This window comes from Hyla sarda, chromosome 6 (genome assembly GCF_029499605.1).
Source record: "Hyla sarda isolate aHylSar1 chromosome 6, aHylSar1.hap1, whole genome shotgun sequence".
Taxonomy (NCBI): Eukaryota; Metazoa; Chordata; class Amphibia; order Anura; family Hylidae; genus Hyla; species Hyla sarda.
This window is the reverse complement of record NC_079194.1, coordinates 210,254,816-210,268,863: the sequence shown is the minus strand read 5'-3', so window position 1 is coordinate 210,268,863 and position 14,048 is coordinate 210,254,816. Positions and strand designations below refer to the sequence as shown.

Here is a 14,048-nt window from a genome sequence, read left to right as displayed (position 1 = left end):
ATGTACTGTATGGTACCAATGAAACTTCTTCTCCTGTACTTATCGATGATATGACTGCTGACAAAAGCAGCAGGATGAATTCTCAAGTGTTTTGGACAATATTATCTGCTCAAATTCAGCAAAATGCTTCAGAACTCATTGGACGGCGCTTCCCAGTGCAGATGGACAATGACCCAAAGCAAACTGCAAAAGCAACCAAAGAGTTTTTTAAGGGAAATAAGTGAAATGTTATACAATGACCAAGTCAATCACCTGACCTAAATCCGATTGAGCATGCATTTCACTTTCTGAAGACAAAACTGAAGGGAAAATGCCCCAAGAACACGCAGGAACTGAAGACAGTTGCAGTAGAGGCCTGGCAGAGCATCACCAGGGATGAAACCCAACGTCTGGTGATGTCTATGCGTTCCAGACTTCAGGCTGTAATTCACAGCAAAGGATTTGCAACCAAGTATTAAAAATTTTAAGTTTGATTTATGATTATTATTCTGTCCCATTCCTTTTGGTCCCTTAACAAGGGGGAGGCACATATGCAAACTGTTATAATTTCTACACCGTTCACCTGATTTGGTTGTAAATTCCCTCAAATTCCTGCCAATCTGCAGTTAAAGCACATCTTGTTTGTTTCATTTCAAGTCCATTGTGGTGGTGTATAGAGCCGAAAATGTTAGAATTGTATCGATGTCCCAATATTTATGGTCCTGACTTTATGCTCAGTTGCTTGTAGCCCAAATCTTATCAAAACAGAAACCATACAGATACCAATATAATTCAATAGACTGCATCAAGCTCTTGTGGTATCCTTGGTGCAACCAGATAAGGCTGTGCGCTGTGGCTTACATTATGAAAGGAGACTAAATGTGTACATTGAGCCATGGTAGTGCTTAAGGTTGTAGGCATGAAGTCTGTAGCATCTCTACTCATAAGTCTCTAGGACAGCGTTTCCCAACCAGTGTGCCTCCAGCTGTTGCAAAATTACAATTACCAACATGCTGGGAGTTGTAGTTTTGCAACAGCTGGAGGCACCCTGGTTGGGAAACACTGCTCTAGGGCAAGACTTCTGCATAGTAGAGGTCCGCACACTCGGTGGGGTTGTAGAAAAATGACACTTTTCTGGCGCTTGCTGGAACCGGAGACGGAGTGTTAAAGATGCCAAAACTCCAGGTAGTTAGGAACAGCGTTCTTTTATTGTAGCAATTAAAACAGTTGATAACGCGTTTCGAGGGGGTCTGCACCCCTCTTCCTCAGGTCAGGAAGACTTCTGCATAGGAAGGAAGGAATAAATTAGTACAGTACAAACCTTTTTCTTCTGATGTAAAACCTGAAGCAGCTTCTACTTTCTCTAAAATTTTCCTTAATTTCATTATTTTTGTTGCACATACATATCCATATCTGAAAGGCAAAAAAAAAAAAATAAATTTAATGAATTAAGATGATATCACACATACAATTTTTTGCGTTTTTCATTATTTTTTGTAGCATTTTTCATGTTATTATTCCTTTTTTATTTTTTAATAGATATACGGTAGGTTTATCCCAGGTATTTTAAAAGGAAGTTTTGCAGCAGTTTTAATCCCTGTAAGCTGCTGACAGCACTAGTTAGGTGCCATGAAAACCAGTTAAAACATACCGGTGCTCATGGTCATACGAGTTGCACAAGAGAGAAAACATCATCTGCTTTCTGTTCCAGTCCTAACTGGTCCCTGGGCATTCCCTAAACATAAGTGTCCTGGACTCTATGAACGCTTCCCAACCCCTTCCTCCCGCTCTTGAGTGACTGTTCAGGAGTTTTTTTTTTGTGGATGGAAGCTGGAGCCAGAGGGTAGCAAGAGGGTAGGGATTGGGCAGAGTGGATTGACCAACCACCTCTGCTGGAAGTTTGTTCTAAGCATCTACTACTCTTTCAGTAAATTAATATTTTCTGATACTGCTTCTGATCTTCCCCTCGGGGAAGCCATATTGGAGGCACAGGCCTTATGAACTATGTAACTATTATACTCTCCAGGTAGTTATGAAGCACAGCCCTCCCTTGAAGACCAGGGAGTGAGCATGGAGATGCATACAGAGCCTCAGCAATGTGTAAAGTATTACTCGCCTGCTTATATACATGATGGTTTTCAAGTGTGTCTGGTATGTACGAATATGGTGTCATTTAGGCATAATTGCATGCTATTTGTTTCATTATAGAACACAGTAAAGCAGACGTTCACTGTATGAGAATGTCTGCCTCTCCCCGAACCACCTGATGCTGAATGACAGCTGCCCCTCTGCTATTGTGCAAAGGTAGAAGGCTAACATTTAGCAGCATGGGAAGGGGGAAACTCACATCTCATGATTACTGAGAATATTCATAGTGCACTGCAATTAAGAAAATTTAACTTTGTCTAAAGGACACCGTAGTCTTACATTGCTGAAATCAGAGAGGGAAGGATAAAGGGGTACTCCGCCCCTAGACATCTTATCCCCTATCCAAAGGAGACCCCTGCTGGGGACCCCCGCAATTTCCCTGCTGTACTCGGCATTCGTTTAGAGCATTCTGCGCTGGAGACTCGTGACGCCATGGCAAAACCCCGCTCGTGACATCACGGCCACAGCCCCTCAATGCAAGTCTACGGGAGGGGGCGTGACAGCTGTCACGCCCCCTCCCATTGACTTGCATTGAGGGTGTGTGGCCGTGATGTCACGAGTGGGGTGTGGCCGTGACGGCACGAGCCTCCGCCCCGCATCTACAGTCATCCGACACGAGGCAAAGTTTGCTCCGTGCACTGGATGTCTGGGGTGCCGCAACAGAGATCGCAGGGGTACCCAGCGGCGGTACCCACGCGATCAGACATGTCTAGAGGCAGAGTACCCCTTTAAAGTTAGTGAAACAATCCCCTGCTCTCTGCTAATTCTGTTACAGTGTATACAATAAAACTAACAAATCTGTTGTACTGTGTGCGCTCGGGGCTGTTACATGGGCATGGTGACAGTAGTGGAGATGGGTTACAAGAACACCTACTTTAGGCTGGGTTCACGCCACGTCTTTGCAATACAGTTCCTGTACATGTTTTCAATGTGAAAACCGTATGCATTGACTCTCCATTGAAAACCGTATGCCAAAAGATGCATCAGGTTGTGTCCGTTTTGCATCCTGTAAGGTTTTGTCGTTTTTTTTTTTCTTGTAACCAAAACTGTAGCCTACCACGGTTTTTGGTCCAGGAGAAAAACCGTATTTAAAATGTATACTTTTTTATAAACATGGGAGTCAATGGGAACCATACAGTACTGTATGTGCATACAGTTCTATCTGGTTTGCACCATACAGTTTTTGACTCTGCACAGTCATTTTCTTGGAATTTCAATCAAACAAGTGAAACTTTATTCATAATGGAATGAAAAGTTAAAACGTATATGTTTTTTTTTTCCTTAAAAAACGGTTGCAACCGGACATTTTTCAAACCGTACAGTTTTCAACCGTATAAGGATTAAAATTTGTACACGTTTTGATACAGTTTAGTCAGGTTTTGAGGAATCCGTTTTTTTTTTTAATCAAAAACCTGATGCGGAAACTGTTATACAGGACAGGACATAATACCTAGTTTCCTGTGTGATGCCAATGCAGTGAAACAGAACATTTGCTGCCAGGATTCCTGTCACATTACAGCTGATCACTAGTGGTCCCAGCAACGGGACTCCCTGTGATCTGCTTATTTTAAAAAAGAAGGGCATGTTCGCTTGGCTGAAATCAAATTCAATTAGTTTGCAGAAACCCCACTAATTTCCACATCAAAATCAGCACGGTTCTGCATAAAAAACATCTCTCATCTGACCATTACGTCACCCACAGCGCCAGGTAAAAGGGCACACAAGTGTGATGAGTAGCAGGCTTGAGAAAGCGGGCTGAACCGCGAAAGGAGCGCTGCCTCGCCTCGGCCGGTCAGTCAGCTAACGCTGACCGCATCTCTCTACCCCCACCCCAGCATGTTTTAACAAGCATCGAATAAATATATTGTTTTTACCTCCGATGGGGGAGTGCAATTTTCTGTTTTCTACCATTTGTTGCACACAATATTCCTGGACTTACGATTAGCACCCACAGGAGGCTTTCCTATCTCTGCGCCTTCCCACTACAGACATCAGTTTATTAACCCCTGCTTATCTGCATTGGTGCCTGCCCAGTTTTTCTCAGCCATAGTCTCTCATTGACATCAATTTCCCAGAATGCTGAAAGATCTGTGTGGTTATCCAGAACTGGATCGCTGATTTTTCAGCACAGGAAAAACATTTTTTTTTTTTAATTTTCTGTTCATTTTTGTCTCCACTTTCCTTTTGAAATCAATGGTAGGTTTAACTGAAACCTGCAAGTAAATTAACATAAAATTCCCATGGATTTCAGATGCAGATATGGCAGAGTTTGAGGCAGAATTTTCCATCTCTAATCTGCTGTGCAAACATACCCTTCAGTTTTTTCATAATGATACATTTTGATATGGCTAATCCGAGTGCCCGAAAACCTAAGTAAACATTGGATCAGAAAATACCTGGATCTGCCAAGTGTAATGTCTAAGCAGCTTACAATAAAAGGATGGGATCAGGTTACAGATACAGTACATCATAGTACGTAGACACCAAAGACAGAGGCTACTGCAACAGAACCTGTCGGGGCCTCTAGTGATCATTCTTACATATGTGGCATTGATATCACTAATAAAAATAAACTGCTTAAGTGTCGGATTACGGCTATTTCTGTTTTGTAATTAAAGCACTGTATTAGTTTACTGTAATCTCCTAATCATTCAGGATTCTACTTAGTTAATTACATACAAGACAGAAATAGACAAAGTGAAAAGGAGAAAGTGACATCCACCTCGGGTACCTTACATCTTCAGATAAGGCAGATATATGATCCAGGGAACGCCGAGGGGATGGGAAATTTTGCAAAACATAATATTCATCTCAAATGAATCTCTCTTTACATGTTCAGATGATAAATAAATAGACTACATTATAGCCTGGATACATTATATGGAAGAGTACTTTATATAATCCTGCAGGCCCAGACAAGTCCAAAATGCTGAAGATACCTTTTCTATTTACTGATATTTGGGCATGGGTCACTGTTCTATTTATGTATAGAAGATACAGTGAATTTTTTAGATGCAGCATTACTGGGTTTGTTATTTGACACAACTTCTATTCGGCCTCAAAGCTGTCTGGAGAGAAATGGGGTCCCATAGTTACCAAAAACAGACTATGCTCCATTTCCAAGTCCAGATCTGGTGTCCCCCATATAGAAAAAAATAAATTAAAAAAAGTAATCTAAACACACCGATTTTGGTGGGAGGAGATGACCGTTCTATGTATATGTATAAGGGCCTGATGACTCTTCCCCAACAGATGATGTCAGAGAAGAGAAGCATAGTGCATGGTAGATTTCAACTGCGCAATCCTTTTGTTCTTGGGAAGAAAAGCCACCATCAATTTATTCTGACAATGCCTAACCCCTCCTTTCTCTAGTCAGAATACAGGAACTCTCAGCTGAGCAGAACGCTTATGTGTATTGTATAAATGGATCGGGAAAGAGTATTGCACATCATATATAGAAGAACTGCACATCATATACAGAAGATCTGTCTTCCCTTGCATCTTCCTAGGTCAAAAAAAATCATAAAAGCTTAAGAGAGGGGAAGGTTTCCTACTCCTTTAAAGGGGTACTCCGGTGAAAACCTTTTTTCTTTTAAATCAACTGGTGGCAGAAAGTTAAACATATTTGTAAATTACTTCTATTAAAAAATCTTAATCCTTCCAGTACTTATTAGCTGCTGAATGCTACAGAGGAAATTCCTTTCTTTTTGAAACACTGATGACATCACGAACACAGTGCTCTCTGCCGACATTTCTGTCCATTTTAGCAACCATGCATAGCAGATGTATGCTAAGGGCAGCATGGTGGCTCAGTGGTTAGCACTGCTGCCTTGCAGTGCTGGGGACTTAGGTTCAAATCCCACTAAGGACAACAATAAATAAACCATTATTATTATTATTATAATAACATCAGCAGAGAGAACTGTGGTCTTGATGTCATCAGAGAGCATTCCAAAAAGAAAATAATTTCCTCTGTAGTATTCAGCAGCTAATAAGTACAGGAAGGATTAAGATTTTTTAATAGAAGTAATTTACAAATATGTTTAACTTTCTGCCACCAGTTGATTTAAAAGAAAAAAGGTTTTCACCAGAGTACCCCTTTAACCCCTTTGCCAACTTTGGTACAAATAGTGGAGTAAAAAAAGATGAAAAGGTAGCGTGTATCGCAAAAATGATACCAATAAAAAGTACAGCTCATCTCGCAAAAAATAAGCCCTCACTCAATGGTGTCGAACGAAAAATAAAAAAGTTACGGCTGTTGGAAAATGAATGGCAGAAAAAGAAAAGAAAAGGAAAAAGAACATAGAAAGCTATAGATTTTTTGTACTCACCGTAAAATCTCTTTCTCGTAGCCGTCATTGTGGGACACAGATACTGAAGGGTATATGCTTTAGCCACTAGGAGGCGCTGACACTATGGAAAAAAAGTCAGCTCCTCCCTGGCAGATATACCCGCCCACTGGAAGTTAGGTAAACAGTTTAGTCACAAAGCTATAGGAGAAGCCAACAAGAGATATGTTTGGAGGACCCTAGAAAGGAAACTCTGATAAAAACCCCAGAACCGAAAAAGATTATCTGGACAAGACATGAAGGGGTGGATGCTGTGTGCCCCAATGAAGGCTACGAGAAAGAGATTTTACAGTGAGTACAAAAAAATCTACTTTTCTCGGTCGCTCTTCATTGGGGGACACAGATACACAGAGAGAGTGAGTCAGTCCAGAGACTGAACCATAACCGCCACAAAGCCTGCGGGCAAGGCCCTGGGCCGAGAGGAAACCAGGGAAAGAATGAGCATGTGAAAGCCCCCACAACCCATGGAGGGGGGAGGATGCCAGGGAAGAAACCGTCATGTGCAGATACCAAAGACCCGATGGCCGCATAGAGGAACAAGAATTGTCGTCCCAGTCGCACACCATCTTGGAAGGCAGGAAGAAGCAAAGTGCCAGGAACCAGCCAGAGAACCATCCTGGCAGGAAAACGCAGTGGAAAGGAGAACGACAAGAGAACCTCATCCAGAGAAACAACCAATACAAGAGAACCTGGAGAGAAAAAAAACAGGGAAATTTGCATACACCTGGGAAGGTGAGCCCAAGTAAGGTGGAGGCTCAAACCTCTGGAAAATAGGGCAGTCTGCTGAGAGGCACGGTGAATGCTAAAATAAACAGAACCAAAAGGCTTCAGGTACCAGAACCACCATCCCAGGAACACACCACGGGACCCAGGAGGAAAAGCCTCAGAGTGTATCACCCTGAGCCAGAACTGCAGTCAAGAGCAGGACGAGGGAAATACATACACACAAACAGAAATCTGGCCAGACTGCCGTAATCCAGCTGAACAGAACACCCTCCGTCCTGGGTGACACTGACCCCAAAAGGAGGAGAAGGAAGGAAAGCGGCCAACAAGAACCGGAATGCCTTGAGAAGGGATATCCCTGAGCACAGGAGCGGAAGACATGGAAACTGGAGGTTCCCAGGACTCAGGAAGGTCCCACACACGAAGTGTGAGAGCAAACCCAGCCACAGCGAACCACACCAGGGAATGTACTTCTGAGACAAGACTAGAAGTAGCGCCGTTCAGCGAGACCGCCCCAGGGAAGACGGAAATGAGCTGGACAGGAGTGCCACGCATGCCCCAGGTTCCAGCCCTCACTACGTTCCCAAGAACAGGAAGGTCGTTCAAGGGAGAAAGACGGCCCAGGTGTCCAGGAGGGTACCCAATACAAGAAAACTCTCCAGCACCTGAGAACACGAACTAAGAGGGAAGAACAAGCCTTGGACTCCAGTGGTTCGAATTGACCCGAAGACCCTGAGGCAAAGGCCCGACAGGACGGAACCGGAGGGGGAGGTGAAAGGGAGCCTAGCCGGAACTCCCAGGTGCCAGGCACCCAAAAGGCTACTCCAGCAGACTGTAGGGTGAAGTGCGGCACAACTGACCGAATAAGAAGGAAGAAAGGACCCACCGTCCAGGAGATCTCCACCAAGGGAGAAGGAAAGTGGTGGCAGGAACCACAACACATATGGGCCAGACCGCCGCAGCTGAGCCATCCATGACCGCAGACACCCCTCCAGCAAAGGGAAGAGCCTAGGCTGTCGGAACAGCAGGCAACTAAGAAAGGAGGGAAGTGCCAGAATGTAATAGGAAGCCGTGAGCACAGCCATAGCTAGCGGGATCCCCTCCTGATTGCTCAGAGCAGAACAGGAATTCAGTGTAAGGGGAGAGAGAAGGCCCTACAATGGCAGTAGCCAGTTGTTGAGAAAGCTGACGCTGTGTAGCCAAGCCTCAGAGGGTGAGAATAGCAACCCCTGCAAAAACATACCAAGGTATGGAGAAGCAGTGCATGCCCTCTGAGAAAACCAGGACACCCGTGCTAGGTAAGACAAAAGACTACAAATGCCAAAAAGGTGCAGGTGCATCAACATACAGTAGAGGGGGTATGTCCCATAAAGGGATGGAAGGGGCATGGGGAACCATGCAGACACAGTCTGGCTTACTGCATGAGGGTCAAGGAAACACACAGAGCCACTGTTCAGGAACCTGACACGGAAGGCAAATTACCGGATAACAGCTGCCTGTGCAGCAGGTATGGGTAGGTGACCTGGAGAATAAAGAAACCAAGCAGACATAGACTGGCTAATTGGTAAAGGGATCACTGAACACACAGGGCCAATCCTTCGAACCCTCAAACTGTAAGTGGGTTATCGAATCTCATAGGTGGGTGTGACAGGCTGGAGATGGGCAAACTAACAGAGAAGGAACCCTGCAGACTCTTGTGGAAAGTGTAGGGCTGATGGGACATGAGGGGCCCACCCATGTGAAACCCCACTCCACCAGCAGGGTACCTTAACACCAGCCATGGCGCAGGAAGTGCGTGATAGGAGCGCAGAACACAGTTTGGCTGCCGGGAAAGGGTCTCCTGAACCCACAGTTTTACTCCTTAGGACCTGGACCATGGCCGCAGGAGCGGCAGCTATGCAATCGATCCGGCAGTGTGAGACTAATGGCCAGCTGACTCTTCCGGACTGCCTCACTAATAGTGAGGGGTGGAAAATCCAGCCGTATATGCAGTTGCCCGTAATGGCTGAGACAGAAAACGTACAAACCACAGTCTGACTTGTCAACAGGATACACCCACTGGCAGGTGGCGAAAAGGGGACCACAGCACAGATAGGTCAGCCATGTGCCCCTAACGGCAATCAATTGCCGTAGCAAAAAACTTGACATCCCCAGGACGTAGTTCAAACAAAAACTGCCGCATTTGCAGAGTAAATTCAGTTCAGAGGCTCAGCCGAGGTCGCCTTGGCGACCAAGGTCAAGGCGAAAATCAAAGGAAAGGCAGAACCAGATGCCTATAGGCAGTATTAGAGAGGGTCACAAGATGTCTGTCGTAGGACCAACTCAGGACAGGGGAAGAGTGGCGGACTAGACAGATGGGACACCAGAGAATCCCAGAGGGATATTTAGACTCGGCAGGAAGAGACAGGTCTAGTGTCTGTAGCCCCGAACTCTTCCGGAAACGGAGTTCCAGGCCACGTCCAGAACCAGTCAATTCAGTATGAGAACTGGACGTCTTAGAAGACTGACGAGAGCAGTGGAAGGAGACTGCTGGAACGGAGTCCACAGTCTCAGGGTCCTGTAGGTGTGAGATGCCCTTGATTACCATGACCAAGCCATCCACCATGTCCGCTGTGCGAGAGGACTGCTCCGCATCCGATCCGTGGGTCAAGATAGACTCCGATAGCTCCCAGGGGAGCGAGCAAAGCACCAGGAACCTGTCCCATGGCAAACCAGATTGAGAGCTGGTGGCCGGGAAACAGGATCTCGCCCGGAAGCCCTGACAGGCGAAACATGAGACCTGGGGCGGACAGGGGAGAGGGAGCAGTAGCATACTCTGGGGACCGCACTCGCCCAAGCAAGGAGATGGCCCCCTACTAGGAATCCTGCAGAGGATTGTGTGGCTTGCGGGGAAACCGGCATTACACCAGAACCGGAGAGTTCACTGACTTAGTCCTACAAGCCAAGAAGAGGGCAGCATGCTCCAAAGCGGACAATGTCCTCAATGTCTTCAGCCAGAATTTGGCCATGCTGCATCATGCCATGCTGCCATAGCGAGACTAGCAGGGACCCCGACCAGGTTACAACCTCCATGCGCTGGCTGTTCGCGATAAGGGGTTTATGGCCCATATTCTATGCACCATGCCCCATTGTTGCCTGTAGGAGATCAGGCAGTGCATTGCTCCTCGCCCCAGAACGGCATTACCGTCAGGTACTGGGGAGAAACACAGGCAGAGGCTGGCTTGGCCACAAAACGTCTCACAGGGACGTTCTGGACAGAAGGCAGAGGGGTGACATGCATATAGAGGCCGACAGCAGAAGACCTGGCAGGCTGCGGAAGAGGAGACTAGCAGTGGCAGTGACAGCAGCACGGTCCAAGAACTGAGACCACAGCGATAGAAGTAACAAAACCAAAAGTGCCCCAAGGTGGGAGAGGGGTATATCACAACTAAATACACCAAACCCCAGTCACCGAGCTACCTAGGTGACGGGATATAAAACCCCTATTTTAGAAAATAGCCTGCCTTATTAGTGTTTATTATTAAAAAAAAATGCAGCACAATCCCAGAACAATAATGAACACTCCTATATGGAGTTGAAAATTTTTGATTGACAGCGTCTGCAGTACGCTGTATACCGCGGCGATAGAAGCACACAGAGAGGCTGCCACTCCGCAGACGTGCAGCGCAAAATGGCGCAGAATTACTCACCTGGAAAGGAGGCCAGTGATGGCGGCTCCCGGCGCATAGTAGGAGTGCAGATAGAGCTGCCAGATCTGCAGCAGACCTGTTCGCATGAAGGCGGCTCCGGCACTGCCTTATAGCACGGAGAAATAGGGGGCTGCCAGGAAAATAAACTTGCAGAGAGCCACTGGGGGAAATGGAGTAGCTCCCACTTAACCCCTAGGCCGCCATTGCTGCTGAAGTCAGGAAATGCAGCAGAAGCTGCATGAATAAAATAGAGAGGGTTAACCCCTCACTGCCCAAACCCCATGAACTGGTGCACCTCCAGAAGCAGGGAACTACTACCACTGCTCGTTCGTTATGGGGGAGAGAGAAGGGGGGCATACTCACCTTAGCTGTCCCCACATACTCACCCCTCGATGTCTTCAGCCAGCATTAGGCCATGCTGCATCATGCCAGGCTGCCATAACGGGGCGAGCAGGGGCAGTGGGGGACCCGGACCCAGGGTACAACCTCACATCGCTGGCCACTGGCGATAAGGGGTTGACGGCCCATACTGTTGTGTTCTGTGCCCCTTTGTCGCATGTGGAAGTTCAGGTAATGCCATGCTCCTGTCGCCCATCCTATAAAAATAACAAATGAAAAAGAACCTAACTATACGTACTTAACTAGAAAATAATAAAATAGTAGACCAGGTATGGGGAGCTCCCAGACATGTGTCTTGCCTCCTACTGACACTAGCTAAAACAGATTACCTCACTTCCAGTGGGCAGGTATATCTTGCCAGGGAGAAGCCGAACTTTTTTCCATATAGTGTCAGCGCCTCCTAGTGGCAAGAGCATATACCCATCAGTATCTGTGTCCCCCAATAAAGAGCGACCGAGAAATAGGTATCGCCATAATTGTACCAATCCACAGAATAAATATAACATCACTTTTACTGTACAGTGAACACCATAAATAAAATAAAAATAAAAAAATACCAGAAATTTTCCAGTTTTTTACAATATTTTAGAGTTTTTCACAACAAAAAAATGCACCACTTATATTAAGTACAATATGTCACGAAAAAAAACCTCAGAATCACTCCGCTCAGAAAAAGCATTATTACCATTTAAAGAGACCCAATCAAATAAAAAAAAAAAATAAAAAAAAAAAGAGCCTGGTCATTAAGGTAAAAAATGGCTGTCCTTAAGGGGTTAAGCCACACTTCTTTTAATCTAAAAAGACAGGAATACTGCTTACTGTGCCCGGATCCGCCCGGCCATTCGGCTGATATCTTTGCTTTTCTGTATATGCTGATTAAGTGCTAACTGGCACAGATGGCGTTAACTGGCAGTCTGACGTCAGCGCCGCCGGCCGCAGCGTCACCCAGCAATCAATATTCCTCCCCTCCCTCTGCCTCTCCCTCTTCTCCCCGCTCTGTAATGAAGAGGGAGAGGTGGAGGGAGGGTAGGAATATTGAGGAGCTGGGCGGCGCTGAGACCGGCGGCCGCTGATGTCAGAGTGCCAGGACGGGCGGATCCGGGCACAGTAAGCATCAAACTGATCAGTGTCAGCCAGTACATAATATGAGAAACTCATTAGTCCTGTCTTTTTAGATTAAAAGGAGTATAGCTTAACCCCATTTTTTACCTTAATGATCAGGCTCTTTTTATTTATTTATTTTTTTACTTGACTGGGTCTCTTTAAATGGTAATAACTTTAGGACACTTTTTCTGAGCAGAGCGATTCTGAGTTTTTTCGTGAAATATTGTGCCAGTACCGCTGGTTAGTGCGGGGGGAGTGGGCTGACAATTTTCCTTTAAAGAGGCCTAATACATGAAAGTCACTTTGTGTAAATTACATCATAAAGGGGTACTCCGGTGCATAGGGGATAAGTGTCTGATCACAAGGGGTCCTAACCTCCTGTCTGGCGCTCTGGCTCTCCCCATGCACTGAGTGGGCACCGATCTGTGCACAGAGCTGTGTTGACTACTGCTCAAAGAGTTGGTCAACACATAACCTCCATGCATTCCTACGGGATAGCTAGAGATACACAAGTACAGCTCTTTGGCTCTCATATAGAGATGCATAGAGGGGGTATATTGATCACCAATCAGTCACAGCATTGTTTGCTCCGTGCATGCAACGAGGTCAGACAATTATCTCCTATCTGGTGGATAGAGGATACGTTTCTAAGTGCCGGAGTATCCCTTTAAAGCGTACCCATCAGATTCAACAAAAAAACATTTTTTTACTATATCACTCAGTGCCTAATCCTGACCATGTACATCTAATTTTTATGTGTCTAGCACCTTTATTATTTTTTTTATTACACTTTTAATTTAGCTCACTAGTCTGAATTCCTCTCAAAGGGAGGGGGCGTAGCCTCACTGTGCAGGTCTCCGCCCCCTCCCTCAGTATGCTGTCTACTCACATCTGCCCTAGCATTAGCAAAACTACAACTCCCAGCTTGTCCTCACTGACCGCAGCGGGACACAAGCCCTGCGCTCACAGCTGTCAATCAAGGAAGTGTGTCCATGACATAGGTGAGTATAAAATACTGAAAATTTTCTAATGAAAGCAATTTCAAAACCTATTGGTTATACATGCTTTACAACATATCAAAAGTGTTTGTATCTGACAGTGCCCATTTACGTTAAAAAGGTATTCCCATCTGAAAAAGTAATCCTGTTTCCCTAGGATAGGGGAAAACAAGTTGATCAGTGGGGGATTAACTGCTAGGACATTCTCAATGGGGCTACCAAACTACTGGAAAAAAAATCCCAAAAGTCTGACAGTGAGTTCTATAGTCAACCAATTTGCATAAATGTAACAAACTGGGTTTAATAATTCAAATAGCAAGCTAAAATAAAACATTTGAATCAAAGACCATCCTATTTCCACCAACATGTTTCACCGACCACCTGCTGCCCTCAGGGGTACAGAGGCAGAGATTGGTGACCAAATTAGCTGTGTGGTATCACTTACATTCTCAAAGGGTTTACAATCTCCGTCCTAAGAAGTGCTTGTGTCTCACTGTAATATTCTACATCTGTTTTTTCTTTCGGCCTCAACAAGACAGAATCCAGAACAGAACTGAATGAAAATAAACTGTACAGAGAGAAACAATTACTTTCTGCTTTTAGGAAAATTTTAAATCGGTCAAGCACTGCAGTTACTTTATATTATAACTGAATAAGTA

At 45.3% G+C, this 14,048-nt stretch overlaps 1 protein-coding gene across 3 annotated transcripts in view; it reads right to left on the bottom strand.

The window, feature by feature from the left end:
- CYLD (CYLD lysine 63 deubiquitinase) overlaps positions 1 to 14,048 on the bottom strand; it is a 73,496-nt gene that overhangs the window by 17,259 nt on the left and 42,189 nt on the right. For all 3 annotated transcript variants that reach the window (XM_056526363.1, XM_056526362.1, XM_056526364.1), the window contains 2 exons: positions 13,835 to 13,957; positions 1,301 to 1,392 (listed from right to left, as the gene is read on the bottom strand). In XM_056526363.1, the coding sequence (XP_056382338.1) occupies positions 1,301 to 1,392; positions 13,835 to 13,957 (215 nt within the window). The remainder of the gene's footprint in view (positions 1 to 1,300; positions 1,393 to 13,834; positions 13,958 to 14,048) is intronic.